A 13,365-nucleotide genomic window follows, 5' to 3' on the forward strand; every position below is an offset into this window, starting at 1 on the left:
TTAGTTTGGTTATTGATATAGTCAATTATGCTAATAGTTTTCTTAATATTGTAATTCAATAATTCTTAATTTGCCCTTTCCCAGTATATTTTGTCAGTTGTTTTTCCTATAAGTCAGTTCACATTTTTGTCTGTTTTTATATTCTTTTGACTTTGTTTTCTTTGTTTTTGATGTCTCATGGTGTCATCATTTTCTATTTGGCCAATTCTAATTTTTAAGGAATTATTTTAGGGGTAGCTAGATGGTGCAGTGGATACAGCACCATCCCTGAAGTCAAATCTGGTCTCAAACATTTAACACTTCCTAGCTGTCTGACCCTAGGCAAGTCACTTAATCCCAATTGCCTCAGCCAAAAAAAAAAAAAAAAAAAAAAAAAAAAAAAGGAATTATTTTATTTAAAAAAATACTTAATATTTTATTTTCTCAATTACATATAATTTAAAAATATATATTCATTAAAATTGTCAGATTCTCTTCCTTCTTATCCCCTTCATGGAGAAGGCAGGTACTTTATTATTATATCATTTCTGTATTAATAAAAGAAAATGTAAACAAAAAACTCCCAAGAAAAATAAGAAATTTTTAAAAGCATACTATGATTTGTATTCACACTTCATCTGTTCTTTTTCTTTTTTTAGAGATGGTTAGAATTTTTCATCATAAGTCTTTTAGAATTTTATTGGACCATTGCATTGCTGAGAATACCTGAGTCATTTACAGCTAATCATAGTACAATATTGCCTTTATTGTGTATACTGTTGTCCTGCTTCTACTCCCTTGCTTTGTTTCAGTTCCTGTAAGTCTTTCCAGATTTTTCTGAAACTTTCCTGATTGTTATTTCTTATAATAGAAAAATAGTATTCCATCACAATCACATACCATGACTTCATCTACCAGTCTCCAGCTGATGAGGATTCCCTCATTTTCCAGTTCTTTGCTAACTGAGATGTGCTATAAATATTTTTATAAAAATAGATTCTTTTCCCTGTTTGTTTTTTTGTTTTTTTATCTCTTTCAGGTACAGACCTAATAGTGATATTGCTGGGTCAAAAGATCTGACTTCTTTTATAGCCTGTTGGGTATAGTTCCAAACTGTGCCGCATGATTGTTGAATAGCTTCACAATCCCAATGTTTCAGTTTTCCCACTTTTTCTCCAACATTTTCCACTTTCTTTTTATCCCATATTAGCCCATATGATAAATGTGGGGTGGTACCTCAGAGTTGTTTTTATTTTGTCTTTCTTCAATCAATAATGATTTACAGCATTTTAAAGAAATTTGTTTGTTTGTTTGTTTAGTGAGGTTTTACACCTGTATTGATTTGGCCAATTTTAAGGAGTTTTTTTTTTTTCCCAGTGAATTTTTGTACCTTTTTCCTAGGCCAACTCTGGTTTTTTTTTTTTTTTTTTTTTTTAATTGCTATTTTCTTTAGCATTTTCAATGCTTCTTTTACCAAGCTGTTAATTTCCTTTTTATAATTTTCTTTCTTTACTCTCATTTCTTTACTTAATTTTTCCTTTACCACTTATTTAATTTTGGATATATTTTTTAGTTCTTCCAGGAATTTTTCTTTTACTAATTTCCATTTCAACTTTGTGTGTGTGTGTGTGCGCGCGCATATGCACACACATATGTGCATGTTTGTATATTTCTTGATTTTAAACTTATGTTGGACTCTGTTCTTGATATGGGGGTGAAGATGGGACAGTTTCAAGCTTTATGTTTCTTCGCATTGCTTTTTCCAGAGTCAGTTCTGGGAGTTTTGATTTGGTACTTCCAGGTGGTGTGATCTGGGAAGAAGTGTGGTCACTGATTTTCTGATCTTCATTCTGGTTCTTAACCAAAAAGGGATTCTGATCATTGGGATTATAACTGATATATTCCTCATGGTTTCTGATCCTTTGAGACCAGAAATGGTACTCCTCCTCAGGAACTCTGCTTAGGACTTAGGACTGATACTGTTCTTCAGGGTACTCTCTCCTTAGTGACAAAGAGTCTTTTCCCATACCCTCTTGATTGAAAGTGTTACTTTCTATCCTCGAACCCATTCAGAAATGGGTATAGGCAATGGATTTACCAAATAGCATTTACTCTGCCATCTTCTTTCTGCCCTATTATCTATCTTCTCTTGTCAGAGAAGTTGTTGATGATATGACTAAGCACTCTAAATTTAAGAGTCAGAATTTGTAACGGGATCAATAAGTGGTGATATTGACTATACTTTTTATATTGGGCAATAAATATCTCTTGATTGTGTAACCTGTGGTCCTAAATACCAGACTCTCAATCTACCCAGAAGTTTACACAGAGTTAGTCTTGGATGGAGGGCCAGGCTTTCTATAAGTCACTCCTTGATTTGTGTTCCCACATAGAGTTTTTATAAGAATATCAGAATTTATTTCATGTCTATGTTTCTGAAGAAAACATAAATTGACCTTCATGTCCCTATACAAATACTTAGGACATAAGACAGTCCCTATCACAAAAAAAATAAATAAATAAATAAATAAAAAAATAAAAAATTGCACCTGAGGTTTTAATGGTCAGCAATTATCTTTTTAATAAACCTCCTAGCCTTGAGGCTTTTTTGGAAGGAAAATGAACTCAAAATTAATCTAGAGTGACATCTCTCATACTCTGGGAACTCCCACCTCTTTTCAGATGCTCCAGACTTATAACACCATTCTGTGGTTGATGTTTCTCTCAAAGGAAAACTGCATTCGAGGTTGCTAGAGAGTGAATCTTCTTCCCATTGAGTTAAAAAAAAAAATCTTACAATAGCAATGGAGGTCAAGATCTAGGTTTATTCCTCTAATTATTGCCTTTGTTCCTGTTGCTTCTCCAGCTTTGGAGCCATTCTGTTGCTACTCTTATCTTTAAAAATCTAGGGCTAGAAGTTTCTTTATTGAGTGGTTTCTTCCTCTTCTAAATATTCCTTTGTCACTCTCTGCTGTCTCTCTACAGTTGTCATCTCACATACTGTGTGCAAAATACTATGCTGTCCCCATGTAGGGTTGCAAAAGAATAAAAGAGCACTCAAATTGCTTAAAATCTAGTTGAGAAGTAAAACATAAATATATCTAACACTGGGAACTATGTGATAAGTGCTAGCAATATGTGCTCATTTCAGGCGAAGGAAAGAACACAGCTGGGAATGATGATTATGTAAGATTCACAGAATAGGTGAGACTTGAGCTGCATCTTAAGGGCCAGGATTCAGACAGGTGAAGAGAAGGGGAGTGAATCATGAGTAGGGCCTAGAGTAGTGGAGCTAGGGAAGCCTTAGTTTCCCCAAAGGCATGAGAGGAAGGAAAGTATAAAATATGTTGAGTGAGAAATCAATTTGCCTGCAGCAGAAGATCAATGTAGGAGAATAAAGGGAGAAAAAGATGGGAAGGAAGCTTGGAACCAGGTTATAGAAATCCTTGAAAATTAGACTCATGGAGTTTGTACTTTATCCTTAATGAGTGAAAATCTGTTAAATGTCCTTATGTAGGGGAATGGCATGATGAGAGTAACTTAAACTGTCAGTTATGATAAAATGGGTTATGGATGGAAAATTATTGCAATTAACAAAATGGGAGGTGATAGTAGTCTCAGGTAGGATGGGAGCAATGAAAAATGGAGAAGTGATAGAGTTAGATGATCATGACTGATTAGATATTGGAAAACCAGGGAAGCATTTAAGCCTGAAGATTTTAATCTTGGAAACTAAAGGAAATGATAAATTCATAGAAATACAAAAATGAAGGAGCAGAGTCAATTTTGAGGGAAAGATGGTGAATCTATTTTTATGATATGAGTTTAGTACTATGGTGGGACATCTGAGTGGAAATACCAAGCAGGCATCTGGAGTAGGGTCTCTCAATTTGAATTAACTAGTAATCTGTATGAAAGTTGTAGTTGAAGTTGTGATAAAATCTGCAAGGGAGAATAATGGAGAAGGGGCTAATGAGCAGGAAGAGCAGAAGTTATAGAAGTAGGAGAATAACCAAGATAATGCATTAACTTAAGTCATAATATGAAAGAATTCAGAGAAGGAGGATGTTGTCAATAGAGTCAAATGTAGCTAAACAGTAAAAAACATAAAGGCCAAAAAGATACCTAATGTCACCTCTCATTTCTTCACATCTGGAATACAAGCCTTAAATGGTTTCTCACATTAGGAAATCACTCATCTAGTGATTCTGACACCTAACTCCATTGCTTCCTTCTGACTGTCTTGCAAGGCCCTGATTTGATTTTCTCTTTTATTTTCTTAGTCAGCCAGAGCAATAAGCTGAGGAGAGGAAGAGTAAGAAAAGAAATACATCTTTTCCTTTATTGTTTCTCTCTCTGCTGTGTGTTTGGCAGAAGCAGCCAAAGAATCACCTCCTCCATCCTCTCCAGAGGAATATTTTTTTACTCAAGGAGCCTGTGCTTGCCTCTCTCAGCAAGGTCATCTGTTGTCTACAGTTGTAAAATAAATAACTGAAAAGAGATCATTAGAGTGCAGATATTAGAGGGAGTTAAGCAAAGTAATCGAGCTGACATATTCCTACATTCTTCAAAGTTGACCTTCCAGGAATTGCCTCTCATACTATTTGATTTTTCTTTTTCTGAGACTTCAGATATTACTGAGGTTATATGAAAAACCATTATTATGTGACTAATTAAGAACTCCATGACCCCAGTGCCAATGTTCATTTGCATGAAACAATTCTCTAAAATCAACACCATGAATCCTTATTCAGTTGAAAAATATATTTTAGTAATAGAAATGTGAAGAATTTTAGTGATATAAGTGATTTAGTTATCAGCTACCCTTCTACTACCTGTTCAGTGGAGATACATATATACCATTGAATAAATCCCAGAATGAGGTGAAAGTACATGATGCAATATGCAACATGGTTTATGATCTTTATTTTTTATTTTTATGATTTATATTCATTTATCTATGTACACAAAAATATAAGTTTTCAGGGGACATTTGTGTCTTTTATATTTTAGTATTCTCGTCAATTGACATATAATTAGTGATTAATAAATGTTTATGGAATGAATGAATGAGTTATGCAAAGAGAAAGGAAACTGCCATTTATAGAAATCTCCTTTTCCCTCTGACTTCCTAGGGGTTCCAGCAGAAATTCTCCTTTCATAGTAAAGAGATTGTAGCCATCAGCTGTTCCTGGTGTAAGCAGGCGGTAAGTACCATGAATTTAAGGTGGCAGGAGGTGGTGAAAGGAAGAAACATGATAACACTTAGTAGATTCATTTCATGATTCACTTTAAGATCATATGTAGAGCTAGAAGGAGCCTAAAAAGCCATCTAATCCAACCTATTATAGATGAGGAAACTGAGGCCAAAGGGATTAGGTGACATGCCCAAGGTCATACTGGTAGGATTTGAATTTAGGTGCTTTAATTTCAAGACTTTCCATGTTCTTTTCATTGTACCACTCTACCCTCATGTCCCAGTCCTAATCCACTAAGGGTGAGTGCCAGTTCCTTCTAAAGGGTTACATCTTCATTTAGCCTTTCCTGTTTCTCCTTTATTGACATGTAAGCAAATATATAACTTGTGATCACTCTTCCCATGTTGTGCCAAAAACAATATGTCACATATATTTTGTTGTCTTTCCCTAGTGGTTATGTCTTTAAAGGAAAAAAGTTTCTTTTTTCTTCTGCTTCTGAATTATTCATTTCAAAAGCATTTATTAAGCATCTGAATTCTGATGCTGATTCTAATAATTGTTCATGAGGATTAATTCCAGAGTTCATATAGTGTCAGTAGGCTCTGACCAACTGAGGTAACCAGTTACTTAAACAACTAAAAGACAAAGTTATATATTAAAAAGCCAACATACATTAAAGAAATGAAAATCATTGTCATTTTCAACACCAACAATTTAGATTTGGAAGTTCATTTAGTCATTTTACATATGAGGAAACTGTGGTCCAAACAAAACCTTTATGGAATTATCATACAGGATTATATCTGGAGCAGACATTAGAGACAATTGAAGTCAACCACTTTATTTTACAGATGAGAAAACTGAATTTAAAAAGAGTTTATATGACTTGCTCAAAGACACATAACTAGTAACTGTATGGGATGGGATTTCAACTTATTTCTGGAGAAGGAAATGGGTATTTTTTCCAAAAAATATCCAAATGGGGTCATGAAGAGCCTATACAACTGTATCCATTGAACAACAGCTTATTGATTCTATGTCCAGAGTCCAATCTACGCCACCATTATAATGCAGAACAACTAGGAAATACGATTAATTTGAGTATCTTTCCATTGTGGCCATTGTGGAAAGGGCATTTAATTTAGAATCAGTGGACCTTCCATTTAGAAATGCCAAGTATTGCATTTGTAGAGCATCATTGTTCCTACCCTAAAACTTCAAGTTTATTGCCTTCCGGCAAAAAGAAGACCACAAAGCTGTCCTTGTATTCTTTCCTGTTAAAGGAATAGCTTTACAAGGAGAGGAACTCTAATAATTTTATACTTTTCTCTCCCCTTGAATTTGGAGAGCTGCTTGGATGAGATTGTCTGGAAAAGAGTTCAGTTGCTCTGATTTTACCTTGTTCTCTTTTATTTTTCACACTTTTTTAAACTCCTAAATGAATAAATAATTTTAATTAAGTGAATAACCAGAGCAAAATTGGATGGTTTAGCTAATCAGGCAATACCTGTATGATAAATTCACAATGGATAAATTCCTAGCATATATCAGTACTGCTGCTGCTGCTGCTACTATTATCACGACTACTGCTGTTGCTATTACTACTATTGTAGCTGTTGCTATTGTCATTGCTACTGCATTCACCTAACTATAAATAAATATATAGTGTTTTAAGTTCTGAAAAATTCTTTATGTGTTATCTAATTTGACCTTCAGCAATCTAGCATGTTGATACTTTTGTTGTATCCATTTTGCAGGTACTAATGGGTAAAATGATTTGTCCAGGACCACACATTTGGAAATCTTTTAAATTCTTTCTGAGTCTGTCTAGCACTCCATTCTGCTGCCTAGTGACCAAAATAATTACATTTTAGAGTTGGAAGATGCTTTAGGGTCATCCTAAGAGATAATGTATTGAAAAGTGGTTGTGTTAAACTCAAATAGAATCAGATCCCCATTGGCTTCATATTGACCTAATTTCATTCATTCATTTCTTCATTGATTCCCATTTATAAGTACAACATTTTTTAAAAATTTGCATTTCAAATTTTATCCCTCCTTTTCTCCTTTTTCCCTCTCTTGAGAAGACAACCAAATTGATATGGATTAAACATTGCACATTGACTCTGACAACCACAAATTAAAATTACCTATGTGTATTTTATCTATTTTGTTAAATATTTTCCAATTCCATTTTGTTCTGGTTCTGGCTGGCACCTATAGACAGAATCTGACCTCTCTGGTGTAGAAGAATGAAAATTGGATTCTAGAAGATATGGCTTTGGATCCAACCTCTGTTTCCTGGCATAACTGAGAAAATCACTTTGCTAGAGCTTAATTTCATTATCTATACAAGGAGGGTTGCATTATGAGACTATTAAGGTCTCTCCTATCCTAAATCTAAAATTTTGTAACTATGACAGATCTCTAAAGTACTGTTAAGCTCTAAATCTTACAATTTAATCAACTCTTTAGCTCATGATGGACTTTTACTGTAAAATCTAGACCAAATAGCCAGTCAGCCAATGCTTAATGTAGTACAAGATCCAATATGACTAGATTGCTGTAGCCCTATAACTATAACTTCTAAACTGGTCTTTTAAGTCCCTAGTTCCCCTAATCCAGGGGGATTCAACTTTCTTACGTCATGAACCCCTTTAACAGTCTGATGAAGCCTATGAGTCCCTTCTCAGAGTCATGCTTAAATGTATAAAATAATAATAAGAGCTAGCATTTATATAAGATTTTAAGGTTTGCAAAGTGCTTTACAAATATGATCTCATTTGATCCTCGCAACCATCCTGGAATGTAAAGGCTGTTATTCTTCCCCTTAACAGATGAAGAAACTAAGGCAGACATAAGTTACAACTAGTTAGTGTCTAAGGCCAGATTTGAATTCATTTTCCTGACTATTGACGTCTTCCTGAGTTTAAATCTGCTTTCAGTAATGTACTAGCTGTGTGAACCTAGGCAAGTCACTTAATTCTGTTTACCTCAACTTTCTCATCTGTGAAATGAACTGGAAAAGGAAATAGCAAACCATCCTATTATCTTTGCTAAGGAAAACCCCAAGAAGAATCAGGCATTACTACTGAACAACAGCTTTCTGACTACAGCATCAGTAATCTATTTACTGTACCATCTAGCTGCTTTATACATAGGATTGCAAAGAAAACAAATTATATTAGAATGCAATTATCAAAATGTGTTTTTAAAAAATTCACAGATTTCCCCCAAATCTATTCATTTATTGTTATTTATTTATTTATTTTTTGCTGAGGCAATTGGGATTAAGCGACAGGATCATACAGCTAGGACATATTAAGTGTCTAAAACCAGATTTGAACTCAAGCCTTCCTGAATTCAGGGCTGGTGCTCTGTCTACTGCACCATCTAGCTGCCCCTATTCATTTATTATTTGGGTACATGACTGAGCAGAAATCTGCTTAGAGAGCAGCCATACCCAAATCTGTCCTTGTCTTTTTGCTCTGGGTTGTTGTTCCTATTCATCTGTTCCCATGTCATTTGCAACTCTGTTTTCTCTCCCCAGTTTCACAACAAGGTCACCTGCTTCATGATGCACCACATTGAGGAGCCATGCTCTCTGGGGGCTCATGCTGCTGTCATTGTCCCACCTACCTGGATCATTAAGGTGAAGAAACCTCAGGTAATTGCTCAGTCACTAATGCTTTCAGGAAAATTGAGAGCATAATAACTGCTGCTTTTTGCTGCTTTTCTCAACTACCCTCTGGGTTCAGATATCCCATGCTTATATATCCACATGCCCCCATGCTTGTCTGCCATAACCACATTCCACTATTTCATCCCCATACTCTGGAGGACTCTGTCATGAAAAAAAATCACAATTTTAGTAAAATCAAGAATCCAAATTGGGGAAATCTCCCTATTTACATATTGGCCATGCTTTTCCAGGTGGGTGGGATTCAATCCTAGGCCTCACTAAGGGTCAGTGATGGGTACAGGTAAGTCAAAACTTGTGGGTGCTGGTGACATTGCACAAAATCTCTTATTCTCAACTTTTGGCTATTAAAAAATAAGAATGAGGGTATACTATTGAGGTCCCATTGAATAGTTAAGGTGCTCTCTACTTCTGAGCTTCCTTCCCTCTCTGGAGGGATAGATTTCAGTTTGCTGCTTCATTCAGAGCAAAATTCTTTTTGCAGTCAAATAGACTGGATCATTGGCAAAACAGTCTCTTTATTGTGCCATATCTCCATTTTATTTTGGGTCATAAGGAAAGAAATGTTGTAGAAAAGCTTCTAAACCCATGCCATGGGCTCTGAAAGAAAGCTTTCTCCATCACAGTCCTGTCGATTGTAATATGGAAGGTTTGACTTAGTAGGAGCCTTTAGTAGGAAGAAGACATTTTATTGTAGCTAGGTTTATGTGAAGGAAATGTGGTTCTAGGCAGGGGTGGATAGTGGCTTTCAACGCTATGTTGTATTTAGTTGTTTCAGTTTTGTAAAACTTTTTGCGATCCCATTAGGAATTTTCCTGACAAAGGTGATTCTCAGATGACTGGGAGACTTATAGCTAAGCCTTAAAATCACCTTTGTGGTCCAATAGAAAATATATCTATATCTGCATATAGATGTGTGTGTGTGTGTGTGTGTGTGTGTGTGTGTGTGTGTGTAGGCAGGGGCATGAGACCTGGCCTTGGACTTCTTTTGCTCATAGCCTTGAACATTGGTTGACATTTGGTTTTTGACCCATGACTCTCAGCTTTAGGGTTTAACTGAAATAAGCTGCATAGATTTCCTAGATAAAATGGACAACTCAGAAGAAGAGATTTTTTTTTTTTTCAGCTCAGAGTGAGATACCTGATCCATAGAGAAGCTCAGAAAGAGAGACCTACTTCAGAAGGGATAAATACTAAATTTTCCTCTAAAATTGAGGCTTTATGCTAAAAGTGATCTTAGACTGTTCCAAGAAAGAAAAGATTGTCAACAATGTTGAAGAAGTTCATTGATTTAGTGCTGGAAGGGACTTGAGAGGCCACATAGTCTCCAGTTGTATCGTCTAAAAGATGATATAATATTGAAACCCAGAGAAATTAAGAGTCTTATCCAAGGTGGCACACATCTTATGTGATCAAGGAAGTATTTAAACTTAGTTCCTTTGACCCAAAGTCCGTATTCTTCCTGTCTTATGACTCCTCTAAGAACAGTGAGGGTTGACGCAGGATTGATGGTTTTGTTAGTTGGATTTTGGTTAAGCATGATGATATGAGATTAAAATGGCACAGTTCTTGTGTGGTACCTCCTCCCATCTCTGCCATGCCCCATCATTTTGTCCTATATTTTGGACTGACTTGATTGATAATTGACTAATTGGATTGGATTGTTTTGTCATTATAGAGGTAGGAACTAGACTGTGATTTAATTGATACAGGGAACTCCCAAGGAGGAAACTTCCTCTTCAAGGAAACTTGGCCCCTGGACTTTATTATCTTAAAGATTTGACTACAGAAATGAGAGTTTAATGGCGCACCAAAGTCACATGGTCAGGGTTTGTCAGATAAAGAATTGGAACTCAGTCCTTCCCAACTCCCAGCCAATGATCTAGCCATTAAAACACAGTATTTCTTTGTTCTAAACATATAAAAATACAGATATGACATTTGTTAAGAGTTTCCTAAGTGTTTGATCCTAAAACTCAAGCTTATACTGCTGTGTGGCTTTGTTGGTTGTTAAATTAAAGTGCAGAGTTGAGTGACAATATAACAAACCTTCTTAATGCTTGCTCAGAGCTCCAAAAAGTGATGTCAGATGTCAGAGTATCTCTATAGCCTTTGGGCTGTGAGATATATTAGGTTTAAATGTGAGTGTTAGATAGAGCCAAATGTAGAAAGGATGATGATATTACCCATAAAAAAAGATTGGCTAAAATGGGATTAGTACTTTGGAAAGGTACTCAGTCCTTTATATTGGAAAAACAGTGAAGTAGGGAAAAGAATTTTGCTTTCCTTCAGTTTCTGGACAAGAAGGAGGAATAGAAAGAGCCAGAATATTAGAAGCAAATGACGTGTATGTAACCTTTTGGGCATGAAATAGGGTTAAATTATTAAATTATGCCTGCTTGAAAATGGTCATTAGTTCCTGACAACTTGAAATTCAAATAGCTTTCATCTAACAGTAATTATTATAGAATGTGGACCAAATGATGAAGTTCTCCTCAGGTAAGTGGTAGGTAGAGATGAGATTCTTTTAAAGAATATTACTATAATATCAATATGGAAGAATATAAGATGTATGGATAAATAAGAAAACACTTGTGAATAAGATTTGAAAAATTAAAAAGCTTATGCTCTTTTGAATTATTCTTTGAGCCATTTTCTTATCATTTTACTCTTTTGAGGGTTGATGAAAATCCTTTACCTCAAAGCATCCAGTTGCTTTCCAGAAATCAATACCTGATGTTTGCTTTTGTGCAATTGGCCCTACAAGGGATCCTGATTGTTATGTTTTTCATCTCTCCTAAAACCAAAACAAAATTTTTTTTCTGTGAGTTTTCATCAGGAAAAAGAAGTTTAATTCCCATCTTATTCCTTTTCTCTCCCTACATAAGCCTTTTTTTTTTTTGATCTTTGCCCTAGTCTTTTTGCTATGATCTTTTTCTGGACCATGGAGTCTGTAGCTTCCATAGAGAAGTGTTTTATGTCAAGTGTCTGCCTGAGCACTTTTTGTGTATCTTCACTCTGAATCAGTTGATCCCCAGAAGAAGGAAGATAGTTATTACTTGAGAGTTTCCCTGTTAGTAATGATTCTTTCTGTAGTTAGGAAATAATAATAATTCACACTTACATTGCACTTAAAGGTTTTCAAAGCACTTCCTGCAACAACCTTGTGAGGTAAGTATTGCAAGTATCATTATCTCCATTTTACAGATGAAGAAAGATTTATTTAGCAAGGCTAAGTGACTTATGTAAGCTTACAAAACTTTAAAGCATCAAAGCCATGAATTGAATCTACTTCTTTTCTAATTCCAAGAACAAAGGTCTTTCCTTTTGACCTAAACTATCTTTCAATAACTACTGTGTCCAACTTGTATTGGCTTTTCATGCTTAAGTTGGTGGGCATTGTTTTTGAGAGCCTCATAGATTTAGCACGTTTCTAACTTGGGTCCCTTTGCTGATAGGACTTTTAAGTAGGCTAAACCTATTCACATGTATTTTACACAGAACAGAAAAATATAGCAAGCTATTTTGGAAAACGTTTAGGAGGAATAGGAATAAGCCCCAAATTCACCACAGAGAGTCATAGTTATCTGGATTATACAGCAGTGAAGAAGTAGAGGGGACAGATGGGAATCTAACTTCCTAAGAGGACACAGTCCAGGATAGATAGAGAGTATCAGAGGGCACACACACTTAAATACTGTTGTGTTGACATTGTCAAGGGAAGCGTGGCAATTCCGACACTTTCCTTTTAGTCTGCTGAAAATAGAGAATTGTAGAACTTTTGAGGACCTTGCAAGAGTTTTTTTAGAACTAGAATTTAGAACTTAGAATTGTAAGGCTCAAGAATATTTAGATAAACCAGAACCCTATTTTTCTTGAAATTTTCCTAGAAATTCATTAAAATTTTATTTATTTGAAATTTGGGATAATTAAAAAAAAAAAGCTGATGTATCTTTACCCTGTCTTTAAAAAATGATTTTTAAAAACATAAATATTGTTAGTAACAATATAATATTAAATACTTTAGGACTTCCATTTACATATATGTGAATTGAGATGCTATTTACCAGATTTTCTTAATCACTAAAGCAGAACTTAGCAACACTTCTTTATCTTGGTTCATTTGATTGTCTGTAATTGAAAGTATTGATTCATCATACTTTAAAAGAATCTGTCATTCTGACTTTAAATTTCATTTGTTGAACTCAGCACTCTGAAATAAAAATGATTAATTATACAAAGTTTTGTGAGAATACAAGAGATGTATAATATGGTCCCTGACTTCAGAGAACTTAAGTGAAAATGATTTTTAAAATTATAGACTTTTCACTAAATCAGGCTGAATTAGTCTGAATTATTGAGGCTTAATTCCATTTTGAAAAATGTTCTTTAAGCTCTCTGAAATTCCATTCTGTTACTTATATGGATATTTCTGAGTAGAAGAAACCTTGGTTGAGATGATCACAGAATGTTAAAGTGGTCGTTAAG

The 13,365-nt window shown here is 34.9% G+C and overlaps 1 protein-coding gene across 2 annotated transcripts in view; it reads left to right on the forward strand.

The window, feature by feature from the left end:
• Positions 1-13,365, forward strand: part of DGKI (diacylglycerol kinase iota) — a 565,471-nt gene that overhangs the window by 258,620 nt on the left and 293,486 nt on the right. For both annotated transcript variants that reach the window (XM_051961507.1, XM_051961508.1), the window contains exons 7-8: positions 5,115-5,186; positions 8,728-8,844. In XM_051961507.1, the coding sequence (XP_051817467.1) occupies positions 5,115-5,186; positions 8,728-8,844 (189 nt within the window). The remainder of the gene's footprint in view (positions 1-5,114; positions 5,187-8,727; positions 8,845-13,365) is intronic.

Source organism: Antechinus flavipes, chromosome 5, assembly GCF_016432865.1.
Source record: "Antechinus flavipes isolate AdamAnt ecotype Samford, QLD, Australia chromosome 5, AdamAnt_v2, whole genome shotgun sequence".
In the NCBI taxonomy this organism is placed as follows: Eukaryota; Metazoa; Chordata; class Mammalia; order Dasyuromorphia; family Dasyuridae; genus Antechinus; species Antechinus flavipes.